This window comes from Triturus cristatus, chromosome 10 (genome assembly GCF_964204655.1).
Source record: "Triturus cristatus chromosome 10, aTriCri1.1, whole genome shotgun sequence".
Taxonomy (NCBI): Eukaryota; Metazoa; Chordata; class Amphibia; order Caudata; family Salamandridae; genus Triturus; species Triturus cristatus.
Genome location: NC_140593.1, coordinates 1,136,148,805 through 1,136,171,804, shown reverse-complemented (window position 1 = coordinate 1,136,171,804; position 23,000 = coordinate 1,136,148,805). Strand labels below are relative to the sequence as shown.

Genomic DNA, 23,000 nt, shown 5'->3' with positions numbered 1-23,000 from the left:
GTCCAGATACACCCTCATCTGGAATAACCCGCCAATGTTTCAATGACCTTTAGCCTTCTGGATAATTCTACATATTTCCTAAAAGAGTGAAAACAACTCATTTTCCAATACATCTTGACTTCTATGTTTTCTGCTAATAGTTGCCTTGCAAAACATCTTGAAATTGTTGGACGCAGACATGTCTATTCACTTGGATTTACTTTACTGATTCTGAAAAACCTGCACGATATGTCTGTGGCCCTTGATGGTGCAGAAGGCTACACCTAAAAGCCGAAATCTAATGCCAGCCTCTATTCCCCATCCCTTTGTATCTGTCTTGATGGGAAACTGGAGTCTTCCTACAAAATTGCTGCTAGTTCCATATCCAAAAAAAGCAACAAAGTGTGCCATTCGGCTCATCACAAGCCAGATATTGTTAATAAAAGAGTTTAAACAATGTATCTACCTGTGAACTGATAAAGATGTGATTTCGGATTTTCCCACATCTCTCTTTTTTTATATATATATTTTTTTCTGTATATTAAAAACTTAAGGGATTCAGTTTTCAGAGGGATTTGTTATCTCACGCAGAAGCCTTGTACCGCCTCAAGTATTCCTCTTCAAAAAAAGAGCAAAATGCAATGTACTCTGTCCACATCATTGTGAGAGAAGCAGAAGTGAGCAGGACATCAGGTCCATGCGATCATGAATCTTGCCCCCTCTACCAGAGAATCTGAGTGTAGTTTTTAGTTAACACATCCACAACATGGGAGCGAGAAGGAACTTTATGAGAACCATCTGGAGACTCATAACAAGTGCAAGTAGTATTGCCCGCAAGTTTGGCATGAAGAGAGGAAAAGTTTGAGGTCTAGACAACATTGTCAATAGAAACTGACTAGATGTAAACACTCGTGTGGGTTAGAATAACAGGGGCTGGCTATACAGATATATGAAAAGGGGCATATTAGGATCTCTACACTGTACTGCCAAAGTTTAGGGAAATCATTGGGGGTGTTTGGATCAAACAGCAGGAACTGGTTTTTATTAATTACTCATTAGCAGAGGTGGGAGAAATATATTTATTCTAGAGAAAAGTAAAAACACATAAAAAACATACAATCCTTTTAAACAAACTGACAGATAGTCATAGAGCCATTCCCAAAAAGTATGAGTTGGACAGCATGGCCAGTCTGATGTGTCTACTGCCAGAGAGGTACAATCAAGAAACCCAACAACTTCAAGCAAAGTGATTGTACCTCCATACACCCTCACTGTGGGAGGTGAGGGTAGTTGAGCATCTTACCAGGAAGGACAGCCTCAATCCACACCGGTGCGTGACCTCGTAGCGTGAAGCCAAAGCTCTTGCTTCCTTTATAAATCCGGACAGTCCTAATTAGAAAGAACAGAAAGAAGGAAAGGGAAATTTAGCAAAGCAAAGACAATGTACAACTTGAACCCTGCATACCATGTGCAACAGGTCAGCACACAGTGGTGTGGAAACACACAACAAAGGCCACGAGCTTCAAGAACAGTGCACAACAACACATATGCCAACCCACTCTGGAGAGGCTGTGGGCAGACTGCATGCTCAGGAGTCTCCACCCAGAGTAGAGAATAGAGTTGTTTGTGAGGACTGGAGAAAAGAGGTATCATTGGCGGCTTCGGTACTTCAAGAGTATTAGTATATTAATATTTGGTAACACTAATGATAAAAAGTATGTGGCATTGAGGAGACCTATTATACGCCTTTCAGGGGAATATCAGAAGTATCCAGTTGGCTAATTTACTGTTCCACTGACGGATAATATTCAGTTGAGTTGACGGGCAGTGCTATTTGACAATCCTGGGCTTTATTTTGGGGCACTCATGTGAATTGTTCTCTAACACTCATTGCTAATATACAGTATCAATGTCCAAGTGTTCCGTACTACTGCCGGACAATATTCGGTCTCTCTGATGAACAATACTCTTTAGCACAAGGATGGCCATGATATATGATTGCGGTTAAAACTCTACTGATTGTTGCCCCTTAGTTGGAATCACTCTTTTAGGGAGGAACATTCAGACCCCCTTATTGACAATTTCTAAAATACAATCCATTTGACTTGGGCTGAGCTTGTTGCTTTAGTGAATAGTAAAATCAAGTCAGATGTTGAGTATTTCCCTGGAAATACTCTAAACTGTAATTCATTCTAAGTAATTTCACCTCAGGCATGGTTGAGGTGAATAATTCTAAATCAGACGAGATTTGTATTTGGTGGATCATTTCTGAACGTCAGGAGAACAACTGAAAGGTGCATCTGGTGCTTGAACTCTGAGCCCTGTCATATGCATGCAATATTGTGCACCTTGTTTTTGATGTTGCCAAAACACATCTGCTCTTTGCTTTTGACTGTAATGGTGGATCGAGTAATTGTTTAATAAAAAGAATTTTAAAAAAAGAAGACCAGAAACGCTTGAACTGGCCACATGGCTTATTCTGGCATAAAGTATTTGAGGGTGTATGTCTAAGCACTCCATAACGCGTATCCTTAAAAACCTAGCAGCTTTTACTAATATGTCGGAAGTGCATCAAAAAGACATTACTTTGGTATTTCTCTTTTTTTTTTAAATCAATGGGAAGAAAACTAATTTTTATAAAAACGATCAGTAAAATCAAATGAGTATTACTGATAACCCTTGCCAGAAGTGCTCTAAGATTCCAAACTGTTGGCTCCTTCTTTTGCAGAATCATTTTCAGCAAAGCCCAGTGAGAGTTGCTGAAGAATTATTCCTGTTATCAAAGTTAACTTACTGTCATACATGCTTTTGATTCCATCTCACTCCATGTAAAGCAGCCAACATCTTCCAATCATGGCTGTTTGATGCTGTGTTGATTTTCTTTAAGTGGGGGAGGGCGAGGACATTTTTTGTTACAAGAACATTGAAATTCCTCGCCCTCCCCTACTTAAAGAAAAACGGCACAACATCAAACAGCCATCAGCTTGTGGAGTAAAATACAGATTGCAATTAAAAATAATTCCAAGGTTCTTGACAGTAGTCCAATGCAACTGATAGCCATCCAGGAACAAGTTAAAGAGAAATATATATATAAATATACATATATATATATATATGTATATCCTCCACCACCGTCTCGATTTCTGTGGCAAAACCAGAGCACGGACCACAAAGTAAGTGCATAAATGTTTATTTGATGTCAGCCATTACACGTTTCAGCTCACACAGGCCTTGATGACATGAATATATATATATATATATATATATATATATCAACACGAACGCTGTACTCCGACAACTCCTTTGACAAACAGCGGCCACGGACACCAGTAAGCTTCAATACAATCTTTTATTTGTGCAATGTAGCAACGACAACTCAACGCGTTTCGGGATGACCCTTGCTCACGAGTGAAATGCAAGCCATCAAGGAAGTGTTTTTTAAACATATCATGTGACCACACTATCAATAAACATAGAAGACATACTTAGCGGTTTTCGTTCCCTCACGATACCGCTGTTTTTTTCTTTTAAATAACTTTAACCAAACTGTCAACATTGCTGTAAATACATATATGAGTCACAGACCTCTTAATCAAATGGTTTAAGAAACGTTACTGAAAGCAATTTTCAATTATTAACATTTCCGGTTTAGCCCCAGTGGGCAATTAACAAATGATCTACAAATTGTAATCAAAATTTCGTACTAATTAATCAGCAACAAACTTAAAGAAAATTGATTCCTGCCCCAGTGGGCATAACGACCCAATCATATTCATCACAAATTGAAACAGTGACAATGGTTCCTCAAATTGAACGTAATCTGAAGCCTTTGGTTCTTCCGCACTTCTCTAGTTCATCATGCCCTTGAATATCTAGCAAGTGAAAAAAACATGTCTGTAAAATCTTATTCTGTAGTGTTGTTTCACAATTACACTTCCTGGTTTCTTGGCATTTGAATAAATCAATTTAAAAACAACTATTATATAAAACATACAAAAGGTTGCCTATAAAAACAGTTTGACAACGTCAAAACAGCTCGACGACAATAAGATATTGTGCACACATTTTATTAACCCAAATGGGCGGCCAATTCTTCGTCACAGTTGTGGCCCAAAGGGGTCAGAGTTCTGTATTGAATTATGAGTTTGGATTCTAGACGCCTAAGATCCTGAACTCTATTGCCTCCTCTTTCATTCAATCTGACTGAGTCCAGGACACAGAAGCTGAGTAGATCGCTGTTTTGACTGTGATGACTTGTGAAATGGCGTGCTATGGGATACTGTTTGTCGCCATGTTTTATTGCCCGTAAATGCTCAAGGATCCTGATCTTGGCCTTGTGGATAGTACTCCCTATGTATGCCTTTTTGCATGGACAAAATAAAGCATAAACTGCAAACTCAGTGTTGCATGTAGTGTGCTTCAAAATTTTGTAAGGTTTAGCTTCTGGAGAGAGTATACAATCTTTGTGATTTTTGCTGTGTTTACATGCTTTGCATCTTCTACATGTGTAAAAGCCTTGTACTCCTAGGGTGTTAACTTTGCTGGGTTCAATCGCTCTACAGAGTGTGTCCTTCAATGATTTGGCCTTCCTAAAAGTTATCTGTGGAATAGCTTCTACACTGTTTGTTAGGTCTTTATCTGTGTGTAGTACTGGCCAGAATTTAGTTAGGCTTTTTCGGACCTCTTGAGCTTGATTATGGTAGGTGGTAATGAACCTAATTTTGTCAATCTCCTTAGCTTTATCATTGGCTTTATCAAATAACAGTGACTCTTGATCTCTTAGCTACTTCTATTTTAGCTTTATTGATCAAATCTTTTTGTCATTACCTCTTCTTCTATTTTGAAACTCTCAACTGAGCTGCAATTGCGTTTTGCTCGCAATAGTTCACCTAGGGGAATACTGCCAAGTAACGATTTTGGGTGGCAGCTACGGGCATGGAGAAGACTATTTCCTGCAGTTTTTTTCCTATAGAGGGAACTTTTTAAGCCCTCATTGTGGATGGTAAGGGCAAGGTCAAGAAATTCAATGTTCGTCTTTGACCATTGACTAGTGAAATGGAGATTGAAAGTGTTAACATTAAGGCTTTTAACGAACTCATTAGCTTCAATCTCATTACCATTCCAGATGCAAAAAATATCGTCAATATATCTTCTCCACTTTATCACCTTGTCTTTAAACATCTCATGTTCTCTGACCACTTTCTCCTCCCAGTACCCCAAATAGAGACCCGCAAAGCAAGGAGCAAAGCAGGTCCCCATTGAAGTACCGAGGGACTGTTTAAAAATTTTGCCATCAAATGTGAAAAAGTTCTGTTTCAGACAGGAAGACATCATATCCACTAACATTTCGGTGTGATGAAAGTAAGAGATAGATCTTTCGTTAAGGTAGTGTCTGCATGCTAAAAGTCCCATTTCATGCGGTATGCATGTGTAGAGACTTGTGACATCCAATGAAAGGAGGGAATATCCATCCTTCCATTCGGTATTTTCTAGCTCTCTCAGAAAATGACTCGTGTCCTTAATGTAGGATGGAAGATTTGCAACATATGTTTGTAGAAAAAAATCCACATATTTTGAAGTATTTTCCATGCAGCTCCCTCTTGAAGACACAATGAGTCTTCCCGGGGGAGCAGCTGGATTTTTGTGGATTTTGGGGAGTAGGTACAGGGCAGGCAATTTTGGATATTTACAGTTTAGAAAGTCATACTCATTTTTATCTAAAATGCCTTCGGTTTTCCATTTCAAAAGACTCGCCTGAAATATTCTGATAGAATGCTCGTATTCCATCCTATTGCTTCTTTGATACTTCTCTGTATCAGATAGTTGTTGTATGCCCTCTCTAGTATAATTCTGCCTTGATTGTACCACTACATTCCCTCCCTTGTCAGACTTTTTTATCACAATGTAGTTATCATTTTTCAAGTTGTTAATTCCTTCTCTTTGTGCTGCAGTGATATTATTCCACCCATACCATTTTTTCTTCGTGAGCTTAATTAGTTCTTGCGTGACTCCTTTTTCAAACACCTCAATTGCATCTTTCTTAATTTGCGGTAGAAAAATGGATTTCGGTTTGAAATTATTTTTAACATTGAGGTTAAGGATGGTATTGTCATTTAAAACATCAGAAAATGGGTTGTCGTCATCGTTTACCTCACCTGCCAATACTCTGGCGGTGTGGAGCAGCTCAATATCATTAATACTTACAGTGCTAGGTGTGTCACCGTCGGTTTCTCTTTCAATGCCCACTTTGGTTGCATACCATTTTTTTATTCGAAGTTTTCTCGTGAAATAAAAAAGATCTATTCGACTTTGGGTGTAATTAAAATCATTGGATGGGCAGAAAGTCAGTCCTAGAGACAACAGTTCCAACTCAGAATCGTTGAGCACTCTATCCGATAGATTAATGACAGTTTTTTTATCCATTATTTCGTTTTGCTTTGGCCCCTTGTACGACTTCCCACTGGGCTCACCGATTTTCCTTGTGTAGTTTTGTTCCCTCTTCTTGCGCCTCTGCTTCCTCTTCCACGACCTCGTGTGAATCCTTGTTTGTTGTTGACTTGTCTTCCTTTCGCCATAAGATTGAATTCTGTTAAAATGCTGGTTTTTACCCCATCAAAGTTAGAAATGTTTGAAACTTCGCTACTACTAACGCTTCCATCTGTTGTAGTTTCAATTTCTACTTGTTCTTCTAGATTCTCAGTCACTTTACCAGTATTAACGGCCGTTAGGTTGGGTGCGGGAGGATTTTTTCGAAGCTGATCATATTTTTTAGCAAAAGTCAGGATCTGTCCCTTTTGATAATCAACCAAATCTCTTTGGAATTTCCTCTGTTTTTTAAGTTTGATGTCATCCTCGATTTTTTCAAGACTCCTTTCAATTTTCTCCATTTCTTTGTTGAACTCTTCTTGTCCACACAGGGCTTTGATCTGTTCTGTCAGGCTATCGATGGTTTCTGCCAGTCTTTCACAGTCTCTCTTTGCATATTTAACTAGCAACACTAGCATGTTGATCGAACAATTGTGGTTGTTGCTGGCCCAGTCATTGACCAAATCGGGATCTGGATCATTAAAAGTGGGTGTAATGAAGATGCGTAATCCTCTTGGGATTCTCCCAACATCGATGTATTTCTGCAAGGTGGTAGCTTCCCACCATTTGTTTTGCTCCGTCTTAAGAGCTCTCCATAATTGGTCCCACAATTGTCGTTTGCCTGGTGCTAGTGTGCTGTTACTTGTTGATGGCACTGTTTCAACTGCCTCGATTGTCTCAACGTTGTCAAACATTTTACACGCTGCCTCGGTCCGTTTGACATTTCTGGTCATTGCCATTTTTGCTCTATGAATTCACCGCTTGATAAGCGGGATTGTATATTGCTAGGAAATGTTGTTTGGCTTTCTCCAAATCACTTCCTCCCATCAGCGCGTTTTAAACTCACTCATACGACATTATCAAGACTATCTCCTACCAGGAATGAAACTCTAAGGTTCTTCAACCACAGTTTCTTGGTCTTATTCAGTCTTCGACAGTAATGCCTGAGTGAGAAACTGCGCGGGTAGGGGGGTAGAAACAACGAAACCGAAACACAGCGCGAACGCCGTAAATAGCCTTCCCCCTACTCACTTGCAATGGTGGTCCGCAGCGAGGTGGCTATCCTCCTTAAATCAACACGAACGCTGTACTCCGACAACTCCTTTGACAAACAGCGGCCACGGACACCAGTAAGCTTCAATACAATCTTTTATTTGTGCAATGTAGCAACGACAACTCAACGCGTTTCGGGATGACCCTTGCTCACGAGTGAAATGCAAGCCATCAAGGAAGTGTTTTTTAAACATATCATGTGACCACACTATCAATAAACATAGAAGACATACTTAGCGGTTTTCGTTCCCACAGCGGTATCGTGAGGGAACGAAAACCGCTAAGTATGTCTTCTATGTTTATTGATAGTGTGGTCACATGATATGTTTAAAAAACACTTCCTTGATGGCTTGCATTTCACTCGTGAGCAAGGGTCATCCCGAAACGCGTTGAGTTGTCGTTGCTACATTGCACAAATAAAAGATTGTATTGAAGCTTACTGGTGTCCGTGGCCGCTGTTTGTCAAAGGAGTTGTCGGAGTACAGCGTTCGTGTTGATTTAAGGAGGATAGCCACCTCGCTGCGGACCACCATCGCAAGTGAGTAGGGGGAAGGCTATTTACGGCGTTCGCGCTGTGTTTCGGTTTCGTTGTTTCTACCCCCCTACCCGCGCAGTTTCTCACTCAGGCATTACTGTCGAAGACTGAATAAGACCAAGAAACTGTGGTTGAAGAACCTTAGAGTTTCATTCCTGGTAGGAGATAGTCTTGATAATGTCGTATGAGTGAGTTTAAAACGCGCTGATGGGAGGAAGTGATTTGGAGAAAGCCAAACAACATTTCCTAGCAATATACAATCCCGCTTATCAAGCGGTGAATTCATAGAGCAAAAATGGCAACGACCAGAAATGTCAAACGGACCGAGGCAGCGTGTAAAATGTTTGACAACGTTGAGACAATCGAGGCAGTTGAAACAGTGCCATCAACAAGTAACAGCACACTAGCACCAGGCAAACGACAATTGTGGGACCAATTATGGAGAGCTCTTAAGACGGAGCAAAACAAATGGTGGGAAGCTACCACCTTGCAGAAATACATCGATGTTGGGAGAATCCCAAGAGGATTACGCATCTTCATTACACCCACTTTTAATGATCCAGATCCCGATTTGGTCAATGACTGGGCCAGCAACAACCACAATTGTTCGATCAACATGCTAGTGTTGCTAGTTAAATATGCAAAGAGAGACTGTGAAAGACTGGCAGAAACCATCGATAGCCTGACAGAACAGATCAAAGCCCTGTGTGGACAAGAAGAGTTCAACAAAGAAATGGAGAAAATTGAAAGGAGTCTTGAAAAAATCGAGGATGACATCAAACTTAAAAAACAGAGGAAATTCCAAAGAGATTTGGTTGATTATCAAAAGGGACAGATCCTGACTTTTGCTAAAAAATATGATCAGCTTCGAAAAAATCCTCCCGCACCCAACCTAACGGCCGTTAATACTGGTAAAGTGACTGAGAATCTAGAAGAACAAGTAGAAATTGAAACTACAACAGATGGAAGCGTTAGTAGTAGCGAAGTTTCAAACATTTCTAACTTTGATGGGGTAAAAACCAGCATTTTAACAGAATTCAATCTTATGGCGAAAGGAAGACAAGTCAACAACAAACAAGGATTCACACGAGGTCGTGGAAGAGGAAGCAGAGGCGCAAGAAGAGGGAACAAAACTACACAAGGAAAATCGGTGAGCCCAGTGGGAAGTCGTACAAGGGGCCAAAGCAAAACGAAATAATGGATAAAAAAACTGTCATTAATCTATCGGATAGAGTGCTCAGCGATTCTGAGTTGGAACTGTTGTCTCTAGGACTGACTTTCTGCCCATCCAATGATTTTAATTACACCCAAAGTCGAATAGATCTTTTTTATTTCACGAGAAAACTTCGAATAAAAAAATGGTATGCAACCAAAGTGGGCATTGAAAGAGAAACCGACGGTGACACACCTAGCACTGTAAGTATTAATGATATTGAGCTGCTCCACACCGCCAGAGTATTGGCAGGTGAGGTAAACGATGACGACAACCCATTTTCTGATGTTTTAAATGACAATACCATCCTTAACCTCAATGTTAAAAATAATTTCAAACCGAAATCCATTTTTCTACCGCAAATTAAGAACGATGCAATTGAGGTGTTTGAAAAAGGAGTCACGCAAGAACTAATTAAGCTCACGAAGAAAAAATGGTATGGGTGGAATAATATCACTGCAGCACAAAGAGAAGGAATTAACAACTTGAAAAATGATAACTCCATTGTGATAAAAAAGTCTGACAAGGGAGGGAATGTAGTGGTACAATCAAGGCAGAATTATACTAGAGAGGGCATACAACAACTATCTGATACAGAGAAGTATCAAAGAAGCAATAGGATGGAATACGAGCATTCTATCAGAATATTTCAGGCGAGTCTTTTGAAATGGAAAACCGAAGGCATTTTAGATAAAAATGAGTATGACTTTCTAAACTGTAAATATCCAAAATTGCCTGCCCTGTACCTACTCCCCAAAATCCACAAAAATCCAGCTGCTCCCCCGGGAAGACCCATTGTGTCTTCAAGAGGGAGCTGCATGGAAAATACTTCAAAATATGTGGATTTTTTTCTACAAACATATGTTGCAAATCTTCCATCCTACATTAAGGACACGAGTCATTTTCTGAGAGAGCTAGAAAATACCGAATGGAAGGATGGATATTCCCTCCTTTCATTGGATGTCACAAGTCTCTACACATGCATACCGCATGAAATGGGACTTTTAGCATGCAGACACTACCTTAACGAAAGATCTATCTCTTACTTTCATCACACCGAAATGTTAGTGGATATGATGTCTTCCTGTCTGAAACAGAACTTTTTCACATTTGATGGCAAAATTTTTAAACAGTCCCTCGGTACTTCAATGGGGACCTGCTTTGCTCCTTGCTTTGCGGGTCTCTATTTGGGGTACTGGGAGGAGAAAGTGGTCAGAGAACATGAGATGTTTAAAGACAAGGTGATAAAGTGGAGAAGATATATTGACGATATTTTTTGCATCTGGAATGGTAATGAGATTGAAGCTAATGAGTTCGTTAAAAGCCTTAATGTTAACACTTTCAATCTCCATTTCACTAGTCAATGGTCAAAGACGAACATTGAATTTCTTGACCTTGCCCTTACCATCCACAATGAGGGCTTAAAAAGTTCCCTCTATAGGAAAAAAACTGCAGGAAATAGTCTTCTCCATGCCCGTAGCTGCCACCCAAAATCGTTACTTGGCAGTATTCCCCTAGGTGAACTATTGCGAGCAAAACGCAATTGCAGCTCAGTTGAGAGTTTCAAAATAGAAGAAGAGGTAATGACAAAAAGATTTTTGGAAAGAGGATACACTGAGACGGTGATCAATAAAGCTAAAATAGAAGTAGCTAAGAGATCAAGAGAGTCACTGTTATTTGATAAAGCCAATGATAAAGCTAAGGAGATTGACAAAATTAGGTTCATTACCACCTACCATAATCAAGCTCAAGAGGTCCGAAAAAGCCTAACTAAATTCTGGCCAGTACTACACACAGATAAAGACCTAACAAACAGTGTAGAAGCTATTCCACAGATAACTTTTAGGAAGGCCAAATCATTGAAGGACACACTCTGTAGAGCGATTGAACCCAGCAAAGTTAACACCCTAGGAGTACAAGGCTTTTACACATGTAGAAGATGCAAAGCATGTAAACACAGCAAAAATCACAAAGATTGTATACTCTCTCCAGAAGCTAAACCTTACAAAATTTTGAAGCACACTACATGCAACACTGAGTTTGCAGTTTATGCTTTATTTTGTCCATGCAAAAAGGCATACATAGGGAGTACTATCCACAAGGCCAAGATCAGGATCCTTGAGCATTTACGGGCAATAAAACATGGCGACAAACAGTATCCCATAGCACGCCATTTCACAAGTCATCACAGTCAAAACAGCGATCTACTCAGCTTCTGTGTCCTGGACTCAGTCAGATTGAATGAAAGAGGAGGCAATAGAGTTCAGGATCTTAGGCGTCTAGAATCCAAACTCATAATTCAATACAGAACTCTGACCCCTTTGGGCCACAACTGTGACGAAGAATTGGCCGCCCATTTGGGTTAATAAAATGTGTGCACAATATCTTATTGTCGTCGAGCTGTTTTGACGTTGTCAAACTGTTTTTATAGGCAACCTTTTGTATGTTTTATATAATAGTTGTTTTTAAATTGATTTATTCAAATGCCAAGAAACCAGGAAGTGTAATTGTGAAACAACACTACAGAATAAGATTTTACAGACATGTTTTTTTCACTTGGTAGATATTCAAGGGCATGATGAACTAGAGAAGTGCGGAAGAACCAAAGGCTTCAGATTACGTTCAATTTGAGGAACCATTGTCACTGTTTCAATTTGTGATGAATATGATTGGGTCGTTATGCCCACTGGGGCAGGAATCAATTTTCTTTAAGTTTGTTGCTGATTAATTAGTACGAAATTTTGATTACAATTTGTAGATCATTTGTTAATTGCCCACTGGGGCTAAACCGGAAATGTTAATAATTGAAAATTGCTTTCAGTAACGTTTCTTAAACCATTTGATTAAGAGGTCTGTGACTCATATATGTATTTACAGCAATGTTGACAGTTTGGTTAAAGTTATTTAAAAGAAAAAAACAGCGGTATCGTGAGGGAACGAAAACCGCTAAGTATGTCTTCTATGTTTATTGATAGTGTGGTCACATGATATGTTTAAAAAACACTTCCTTGATGGCTTGCATTTCACTCGTGAGCAAGGGTCATCCCGAAACGCGTTGAGTTGTCGTTGCTACATTGCACAAATAAAAGATTGTATTGAAGCTTACTGGTGTCCGTGGCCGCTGTTTGTCAAAGGAGTTGTCGGAGTACAGCGTTCGTGTTGATTTAAGGAGGATAGCCACCTCGCTGCGGACCACCATCGCAAGTGAGTAGGGGGAAGGCTATTTACGGCGTTCGCGCTGTGTTTCGGTTTCATATATATATATATATATATATATATATATATATATATATATATATATATATATATATATATATATATATATATTACCTAAGTAGGTAGTTATAGTTAGGACCACGTTTCCATAGGAAATCCGCAACATTCTATTTTGAATAACTTTGGCGCCGGTCGACGAATCCTCGCGAATTTTTCAAAATAGGTGGGGCGCTCCGCTCCGCTCCTACCCTGAAAGTCTCGGGGGGATTCGTCAAGCGGGGGCTGAGATAAAAGGGGGGTCCCAAAACGCGTTTTTCGCATGCATTTTTCCATAGGACCTTTAGACACAGCTACAGCCCGAACGGCTGAACAGAATTACTTGAAATTTGGCAGAGAGCTAGTCCTCAGGTCAAGGAAGTGCCTTTTGTAGGTTTGGTGTAAATCTGTTCAGTAGATTCTGAGAAAATAGCCTTTAAATCAATAATATATCTGAGCCAGCTTACGGTGCGCTTACGGTGCGCTTACCGTAGGCGTACGGTGGCGTGCGCGAGCACGATTCTGATTGGCTCTTAGATCTTAGTAAACATTCGAATCGGTCGAAACCAGGAAGCGGCGGCCGCCATTTTCTCTCTCGCTCTCTGAGTTGGGCAGCAAAAACGAAGCCAAAAAATGGCTAAAGAGGCAGTTTCGTCACATCCTAACCACCCAGCATTGATATAGGGGTCCCCAAACAACCCTCAAGCCCAAAAAAAAATAAATCTTTTTTTTCGGAAATTCGCAGATTACGCTTACCGTACGCGTACGGTAAAAATTATAAAAAAAAAAAATTAGCCACATTCTCCCCACCCCGTATGCAAATGGTGCCCGAAGGGCACCATTCGTGCATGGCATATTACACATAGCAAATTAACAAAGAATACATTTCAAAAAGATGCGCATAATATGTCCCCCATGTGCGCATGGTGCCACCCCGTGTGCAAATGGTGCCCGAAGGGCACCATTTGTGCATGGCATATAACAACAATAAAATTAACAAAGAATACATTTCAAAAAGATGCGCATAATATGTCCCCCATGTGCGCACGGTGCAGCACATGGGGGACAGCAGCGACAGGAGAGAGCATTCATGTCCTCTTCAGGTAAGTAGATGTTTGAGAGCAGTGCTGAGAGGAATTGGGTTAAAGGCTCTGGTACAAAAGCAGCCCAAAGTCTGGCCATCTCTCATAACATCACAAATAGATATTGACACACCTATAAGGAGGTAGGCCAGGAGGGCTTGGAAGAGAGGGAGGCGGCAGGTTACCAAACTCATCAGAATTTAGACCAATAACCCCCACATGGTAGGTTCTGTTTCCAGGTTGACCGACAGACACACATCTAGGATACTTTGGGTACTTGCAGGACAAAAAGGTCACCATGTCTTACACGCTTGGCAACGCTTTACACTCGTGCTCTACAGCTCACACCTGGCATCCGTGGCCTGTACTTTTGTTTAGTTCTTCCTCTCGGTTCCATTGGTACTCTCCCTACCAGTTCCCTGTAACTTACGTTTCACAATTTAAAAAATCCAAACTCTTTGTGAAAATCTGCCTTCATTTCCAAAATGTCAAAACCACCTTTCAAAATCAGGCCCCATTTCTCGAAATGCACCCCGAATCTGTTGAGTCCTCGTGACCTTCAACGTCCACTCTTTGAATGAGCCTTCACACACAAACATTAATCACAATCTCTGAAATATAATCTCCAATCAGAAAGAATGTATTGCTGTTTGGAGACCTGGCTCCTTTTACCAGGTCCACCATCTCTTGCTGTCGGTCTCCCGCGCTTCTACAGATTCTGGACAGGCTCCAGGTATTCAGTCTGCAGCTGCTCCCTTCGAAGACTGGTGAGGTGCATTAGTGCTGCTTAGTAATGTTCCACGTCGAAGCACTGGTCCATAATCTATTGTACCTCATCTAGAGTGACGACCTACATCCCACTGAACTAAAGCCATTCATTGTGCTGGAGAGACGCCCATGACTCAGCACCTGAGAATACGGTTTCTCTCTCTTGTCTCTAACCCCTACTTCTCGTGGTTGCTTCTTCCTGTCACCGTTCAATCTCCTGCCGGGTTAAAGGGTCACAGAGGATACTCATTGCTTTCATAGCTTGGTGTCTTGAGTCATGACACATGCTGGCCAGGCTTAGGTCTTTATGATTGGGATAGCAATTTAACCTAACGCAGAAGTGAGTCAGCGGTTTAAATCTCAGAATGCCTGAGTCAGCTGTTTATTCTTATGAGGCAGATAACGCAAGAGACTGGGTTTCAGTTAGGTAATACTGCTACGGGAAACTTGGCACGTCACATACCTTTGAACAATGGAGCACATTTCAATAAAAAGCCACAATGACAAAACCAGGACAGTGAGCCTCCTTCACATGTCTAAACGAGGTCAATAACAGCTGTTACTATTACTACATCCACTCGTACTCAATTTACTGGCATCTTAAGGATAAAAGGCCACGTTAGCCTTTCAGGGCTCAAACGTTTTACCAACACATCTCAGGTTTCAAACTCTTTACCGACACATCTCAGGGTTCAAACTCTATACCGACACTTTACAGCAAAGGTTAGCGATGAATGTTCAACTCACTGAACCCTCTTACTGGTCACGGTATGCTACAACTCCCAGACCCCGCCTCTGCATATGTCAGAAGCACTCTATCCTGTTTTTTTTTTAAACAATTTTTATTGTTTTCAAAACAACAACTCAATACATGCCCCTCTACCTCCACCGTCGAAAGGAGAACCGTACATTTATCATTTCTACCAAACATCCAGGAGCTTAATCATCCTTCCCATGTGGACCCTCCCGCCCTCCCTCTCCCACCCCATGTCAGTGTGCCCCCCTCTGTCGTCCCCTCTCCTTGCGTACCCTTCCCCGACTATGAGTCATGTACGGGTGCTCAACCGCCCCTAGGAAACCCAGGCTTTCCCACACATCCCGCTACTTCTAAATTGTCCAGTGCTCACCAGTATTCCTCCCCTACTCCCCACCCACCGTGTCCTCCTGCCTGTCAGACGTGCTCCCTGCTTCCCCTGTGTCAGACATCAGCCCCTGAAATTCCACCACCAGCGCCTCCCACGCTCGGGCCGTCGCCAGAGCTCAGCACTCTATCCTGTTGATCCCACCTGCCCCCTGGGAACTCCACCTGCCATTTATGTTTTGTATCATTGCATCGTGTTCTTCAATCAAAGATGAACTCCTTAAGATCTGCAAAGCCCACTCTTGTCCTTTGGTACTAGGTCCGCCCTATAACAATACTCTGAATAAGCGAGAAACAAAGAAATAAAACTAAGGGTTTCCTGTTAGGACAGGGATAAGGAAACATTTCCAGCCCCACGGGAATAGGTACGGACTGCCTACCAGTTGAGTGATAAGCGGTACAGGTTTGGCCTCAGTGAAGTGTCATGCAGTGGACACCCTGCTTTGCGCCGTCTTCAGAAAGTGGTGACTTTCACAGCTATAGCTGTGTACTTTACACACACACAAGTAGAACAGACATACCTGCGCGCCTTTCCTGATCCCACGTTGCTTGCTATTAGGGAGGTTGTCTTCCGTAGTCCTTTCCCCACCACCACCTCGTCCTGGCACCCTGGTACCGAGCTGGCCCGCGTGGAGACCAGCAGCCGCTCATGATGGTCCTCACTCCGGCTCCTGCGCATTCGAGCGCTGCTCTCGCTCCTCGTGCGGCACATCTTGCTGATGAGACCCTGTGACACCACATCATCGAAGCGTTGCCGGTGCTTTCTGGGAATGAAAATCCTGAGAAACATACGGATGGAATACAGTGAGACGGTTGTGCAATGAACCTGTCTGTAGCCACCCTACAACTACGCTGCTATGAGAAATATGAAAGCAACACTGTTGCGGCAGTAGTACTATATGCCAAAGCGAGGGCTGTCATTGGACGGATTGCGTCGTGTTCCTCAAGAGCATCTGTTACAATCTACGAGAAGATGACGACTCTCTCCATTCTTGGCTACTCTAATCATGTAACAGGGCCAACGCTATTCCTCTCAAAAATAATTGTTTCTTGCAAATCCATGTATAGTCAGTAAACGTACAAACAGCAGTTATGTAGTTCAACTTCCATAACCAATGGTGTGGCGCCCTAGCTGTTCGCTACAGATGTTCCTCTTAGCTGCTTCTTGTATCTGGCAGGCAGTAAACCAATCTAATGACCCCAAAATATATTGGCGCTGTAGTTTCACATGAGCTGTTTCCTGTGCAATTAAAAAAAAAATCTAAACCTTTGTGAAAATCAGCCTTGATTTCCAAAATTTCAAAACCACTTTGGAAAATCAAACTCAATTTCTCGAAATGCACCCCAAACCTGTAGAATCCAGTTAACTTCAACCCCCACTCTTACAATGAGCCTTCACACACAAACACGAATCACAATCTCTGAAATATAATCTCCATTCAAAATAAATATCCACTACAAAATCTAAGACTTCATCTTCAACCATCTTGTACCTTGGAAAATTGAGCTCCATTTCTGAAACTCAACCTTAACTTCTGAAAATTGACTTCTTCTGAAAATCAACTTCCAGCTATGAAAACCAAACTTCAATACTTATCCTCCGCTTCTAAAAACCAATGTCACTTGGAAAAGGTACTTGTACTTTTGAAAGGCATCCTTCGCTTCTCAAAACTGACATTCCAATAATGTATCTCCATTTCTTATCATCAATATCTGCTTCGGGAACTCCATCTCCTTTTATAAAAAGTTACCCGAACTTCTGTAAATAAATCTCAGAACACAACTCCAGCTCAAACAATGTACTCCCCTGGCAGAAGTTCTATCGAGTGGTCTTGCTGTCCCTCAGAGTGATCAGAGTACAAGACCAGTTGTGCCAACAGACTGGACTCGCAGAAGTTCTATGGAGTGGTCTTGCTGTCCCTCAGAGTGATCAGAGTGCAAGACCAGTTGTGCCAACAGACTGGACTCGCAGAAGTTCTATGGAGTGGTCTTGCTGTCCCTCAGAGTGATCAGAGTGCAAGACCAGTTGTGCCAACAGACTGGACTCGCAGAAGTTCTATCGAGTGGTCTTGCTGTCCCTCAGAGTGATCAGAGTACAAGACCAGTTGTGCCAACAGACTGGACTCACAGAAGTTCTATGGAGTGGTCTTGCTGTCCCTCAGAGTGATCAGAGTGCAAGACCAGTTGTGCCAACAGACTGGACTCGCAGAAGTTCTATGGAGGGGTCTTGCTGCGCCTCAGTGTAATCCCAGAGTGCAAGACCAGTGGTGCCAACAGAATGGACTGGCAGAAGTTCTATCGAGTGGTCTTGCTGTCCCTCAGAGTGATCAGAGTGCAAGACCAGTTGTGCCAACAGACTGGACTCGCAGAAGTTCTATGGAGTGGTTTTGCTGCCCCTCAGTGTAGTCCCAGAATGCAAGACCAGTGGTGCCAACAGATTGGAAGGACATCTAGTCCATGCAGAACTTTACTTATCGCTTACAAACCATGACGCTTGGAGTTGGTGAAGCGGCCTCTGCTCATCAGCCCCCGGGGGCTGCGGTCCATATGTCAGATGGGGGCGGATAATGATCACCCAGTTCAAGTATGGTGGACACATGGCAATCAACTCTTTGTTCTTGCTCTAGCCTCGCAATCACACTTGGCATAGGAGACCAGCCCATGCCTTACATTTTATTCTAGTTTTTAAAGATCATTTTTATTTAGAAGTTTACCTACTTATTTTTTTAATGAAATGCTTTAGTGAGTGGTTTTAAAGGTCATGCCTGCAGCTGGCATAAGGTCTTTCTTCAAAATCTGTTTAATGCCACTTACTCCGGCTTCACTGTGACACAGGCTCTCCAAGCTGGATTTTTGTTGCTTTATTTTTAATCAAATGCGGGCTGTATTATAATCAAGTCAAGAAAGTGGACGTCTGGTGACCTGCACAAAAACCCCACAATTGAGACGCTGTGATGAAAATAGCCAGGAGGCAATACGCTGATATATGAGAGAAACAGAATTCGAAACAAAACATTGCAGCAGAGCCCACCCGGGAGTGCTGGATTCGAGGGCACCCACACCCAGCCCCCCAAGTTGGTAGCTTCACCACTCAGATTAGGTAGGGTGTTTGGCACCCATGCCTGGGTTTACTGTGGGCACATGCAAAGAGAGGCCAGGTCGATGATTATGGGCAAGGAGTTGTAAGGGTGGATAGAGAGAGCCAAACGAGGGGAAGGAAGGAGAGATTAAGAGAGCAGGAGGGAGACTTGAGCAGGTAGCTCATGATGACGTATGGGGGTACATTTTGCAAACACGAGGTGGAAGCTCTCACGGAGTAAGGAAGAATAAGTGGGGCACGAGGATGAAGAGTCAAACAGTGGCAACCGAGAACGGGAGGATAGTGAGTGACAACTGAGGGTAGAAAAATAGGAAAGTGCAGCCGAATGAACATGTGCAAAGGAGGGAAGGGTGTGATGAGGGGCGTTGGTGGCTTTTGTGGCCTTCCTCAACTGCAGATAGGCAGTTGTTTGGGGACTCTCAGGGGCTTTTTATTTCAGATTATTCATATTAATCACCCTCTTCGTGTAGCCTCCAAGGCTTCACCAGTCGCGTTCTGTTGCCTCCAGGGATTCAGCCACAGTAATGCATCAACCGCTCTTCTCACCAGCCCTAGTCGTTGCTTGTCGTAGCCCTTGTAGATGTCCTCTGATAGCAATCTCGGTTTGACCTCCTATCTCTGTGCCATATTGCATATTCCATCTCTTTCACATCAGGTATTTGCCTATAGTTTAGAAATCCTACTCCCTGCACAGGGCGGGTTTGCTTCCTCATTCAAACTGTTGATGCTAGTTCACATTTTGTGGCACTTCCCTACAATGGTTGTTTACTGGTCACATATATGGTCGTTGATCTCATCAGCCCATGATGCTCCAATACCCCGTACTGCTTACCGGGGTCTCTAGCTTGACATGTCATGAACACCGATAGTTAACGATATCCCTTGCAGTAACTAAACTCCGCATAGTCCGTCATTGGCGACAACAGTCCACTCTGACTGGACAAATGCCTGTCGGACATATTGCATGTCGTGTCCTGTGAACAAGTGATTATAAGATCAAGAATCAGCTAGACATCTTCGCCCACAGATGGAACCCCTTCATTCCAGGACTGCACAACCTCTGGGCCTGTGGGACGGCACCAGCAGCCGTCTGATACAGCACACTCCTTATTAGTACTGGGCCCTGGCTGTTGAGGCTGCAGCTTTCCTGGAACCCTGTTTCTTGAACACTCCATGAAGCATGTCTTTCTCGACCAGGTCTCTTTTCAGACTGACTGACACAGTCTAACGCAGCCATTGGTAGTGCATTGAGACATAAGATCGCAGCCATCACCTCCTCTTCGTCCCATCCAGTTTTTACTCCCCGATAAATATGCTCTGACGACTTTCCTCAACCCCTGCCGACTTGGTTTAGACTGCACCCTACCCATGCTTCCTTTTCCATGCACACCTCCCCCGGTGATGGTTATTGACGGATCCTTTGCCTGTCTAGTCCTGGACCATATGTTCTTTTACATCTCTTTTCATAAGTTAATGTTAAATATGTACTTATGCCTTCCCTAGAACACCTACCGTCTCTGTACCTGGCTCAGTATTATTAACACTAGGTTCTACACTTTTACCCAAGATGTGCACGAATTTATATTCTTGAGACTCAGGACATGTTGTTGTTACCGTGAAGCGAAAGAACCCTGGGCATACTAGTAAGAGTTCTGGCTCCTCTTTGACATCGTAAGTCGCTCCATCTTCACATCTTCTCAATACTTTGTCCACTTATGCTTCTTAGTAGGACAAAAAAGCCAACTCATGTCTTGAGTGCCCCAAAACCTGATGCAGCTTATCTCAGCAGGCAGGGCTCACTTTACCCCACTTTCGACTAGGGCAGTATAAATGGTCTCTGTGTTTCTTCACACCTCACCACTATATAAAATGGAGTCTGAAGCACAGTCCTGAAAGCATCCACACAGGAAGATGTAGCCCTGCGGACACCTCGTGAACTACAGTGGCAGGACCTCAGTCGATCACTGTGTTTCAAAATCTCCATGTATATTCATCTTGGGTACAGTCTAATACAGAGAGAGGTGCCTTCGCTCAGGTGGGGAGGCAGTGCCATCTTCTTGATGCCCGTTACACCTTGAATGATCTACAGATACAACAGGAGTCAGCATTTAGTTTGCTCTCGCCCACTGTTTTCTTTCAGGCCAGTCATCAGTGTGGTTTACTACTCTCCGATGATGTAGCCATCAGATTGTCGTACATCCAGAGGAAGCCCATGAACAACGTGGCTTCGATGTTTTGCCTTGGCCACCCACCCCACCAAACCACATTTATGAAGTATACAGAAAACGTAACAGAATTAGGCCCACTGTGGACCTCCTATTTCTACTACCATCAACGTTATTGCTTGTGTAATTCATGCTTTATTTTTAGTATCGGCTTATCCTGCCTCCTAAACAAAGCTGTCAGTTTCTAACTTACTGAGGGAAAACATCTGACCAAAATAATTATCACTCCTAAGCTCTCAACCTTCACTAAATTCCTGGGTTTCATTGAGAGACATATGGCATGTCAGACACTTTCTCAATAGACCTGAGCTAAAGGGCTTAATTCAAGCTATGGGCATCTCAAGAAGAAAACATGGATATCCCCTACTTAATGGTGCCCCTAAAGACCGACTTGCGCCTCTTAAAGCACCCCTGAACCCTGGGGTTCAACTCATATCCCGAACAAAGAAATTTGATCACATTAAGCCAGTCCTGACCTAGACCCAGAGGCACGAAGCACACACAAATATTCCTGCATCATCTACAAGGCACTAAGTACAAGCATCTCCAATTACCTGGTACACAAACTCGCCTTCGATGGAGGAAACAGAGCTGAGAGGAATATCATGCCTATGACTTGAAATTCCCAAGTACAAGAAAAGACCAACTATAAAATGATCATTCTTCTGCAACGACACAGACATTTGGAACTCCCACCCAACTAATGTACGGCTACAAAATTCAAACCATCCTAACCAGCCATTTCCTAGGCTCCTGCTACTGTGAGACCAAGTAAACATGACTGGCTTTAAGGAACTTCATAGTCACATATCTGACCTCAAACCAATACTGACATTTACTATAGCCTTATTGCCCGCTGCCAGGCGCTATGCTGGTTGTTGAAGGACATGAACCTAAGTTATAGACCCAAGTTGTAGGTAAATGTCAACAAAAAGGGAGAGTGATTTCATGCCCAGTGCAGCCCAATGCATAAGGACTACAAGGCTATTGGAATATTCCATACACAGAGTTTAATGTTCTAAATTAAACAGGGAGAAGCAGACATAATACACATCAGCTTAGCTGAGCTGAAGGCCTATGGCCTGGGTTATTCCGTTGTCTTCAATGGAGTGCCCAACATTTCTATCTTCTAATGTAGCCTTATAGCCTGCTACTGAGGTCTCTGCCTGTTGCTAAAGACCTTAAACCCGAGTTATAGGCATAAACCGCTGGTACGCTGTGTTTGTGAAATTTTGTAAAGTACCTTGTCACCTTAATAGAGGGTCAAGACAGTGTACTATAAATAGTAAAAATAAAGAAATATACTGGTGTGAGTTGTGGGATATTCAGTCTTCATGGTCCAGAAAATATTGAATGTACTAGAAGTTTTACAACGTGCCTCTGCACTGTAGAGCAGTTATGCCTCTTTGCATTACAGCACAAGCATAGTATATATTATAAGGCTGTGCTGAATCTGCTTGATGTTTTTCCGGAAACGTCACAAGCTTTTGAGAAAACTGAAATGACGTCAGGTACATATACACATTTTGGCCAGGATCATGTGCCTCTTCTAGGAAACGGCATATCTCGCACAAAAAAAGACATTCAAGAATTGGAAAGAGACAGGTTTGAGCAAAAATGTCTTTCAGCAAGACATTTTCTGCTCGAACCAGTCTCTTGCGGGCAAAAATCACACCAAATTTTTATCTATGAGAAATGGTGAAAATTTTGCATATTTCAAGTAAGGTGAAAGGCAGGCTTATGAAGGCATAATGAAAACTCCACACAGGTCTGCTGTACAGCCATTGCTTTCATTCAGTCTGTTTACCGGTTTGAGGCGAAGTAAGATCTCTTGGAGTCATTCCATAGTGGGACAGATGGTGTTTGTTACTTCTTAATTACCAAGCAATCAGGGTTGGAATCCTGGCTCTAAGCTGTTTTTGGATTGGCGGTCACTACCTTTAGACAGGCCTTCTCAGCCAATGGTGGACTCTAGGAGGTCACGCCCATGCGCTGCACACCATCTATGTAGTCGTGATTCTTGTGAACTCAAGGGCAGCGGTGTAGACATTGCTGTAGTAGAGCCGC

At 42.4% G+C, this 23,000-nt stretch overlaps 1 protein-coding gene across 2 annotated transcripts in view; it reads right to left on the bottom strand.

The window, feature by feature from the left end:
- Nucleotides 1–23,000, bottom strand: part of GRID2IP (Grid2 interacting protein) — a 305,642-nt gene that overhangs the window by 111,186 nt on the left and 171,456 nt on the right. For both annotated transcript variants that reach the window (XM_085629441.1, XM_085629442.1), the window contains 2 exons: nucleotides 16,130–16,387; nucleotides 1,283–1,368 (listed from right to left, as the gene is read on the bottom strand). In XM_085629441.1, coding sequence (XP_085485567.1) covers nucleotides 1,283–1,368; nucleotides 16,130–16,387 — 344 coding nt within the window. The remainder of the gene's footprint in view (nucleotides 1–1,282; nucleotides 1,369–16,129; nucleotides 16,388–23,000) is intronic.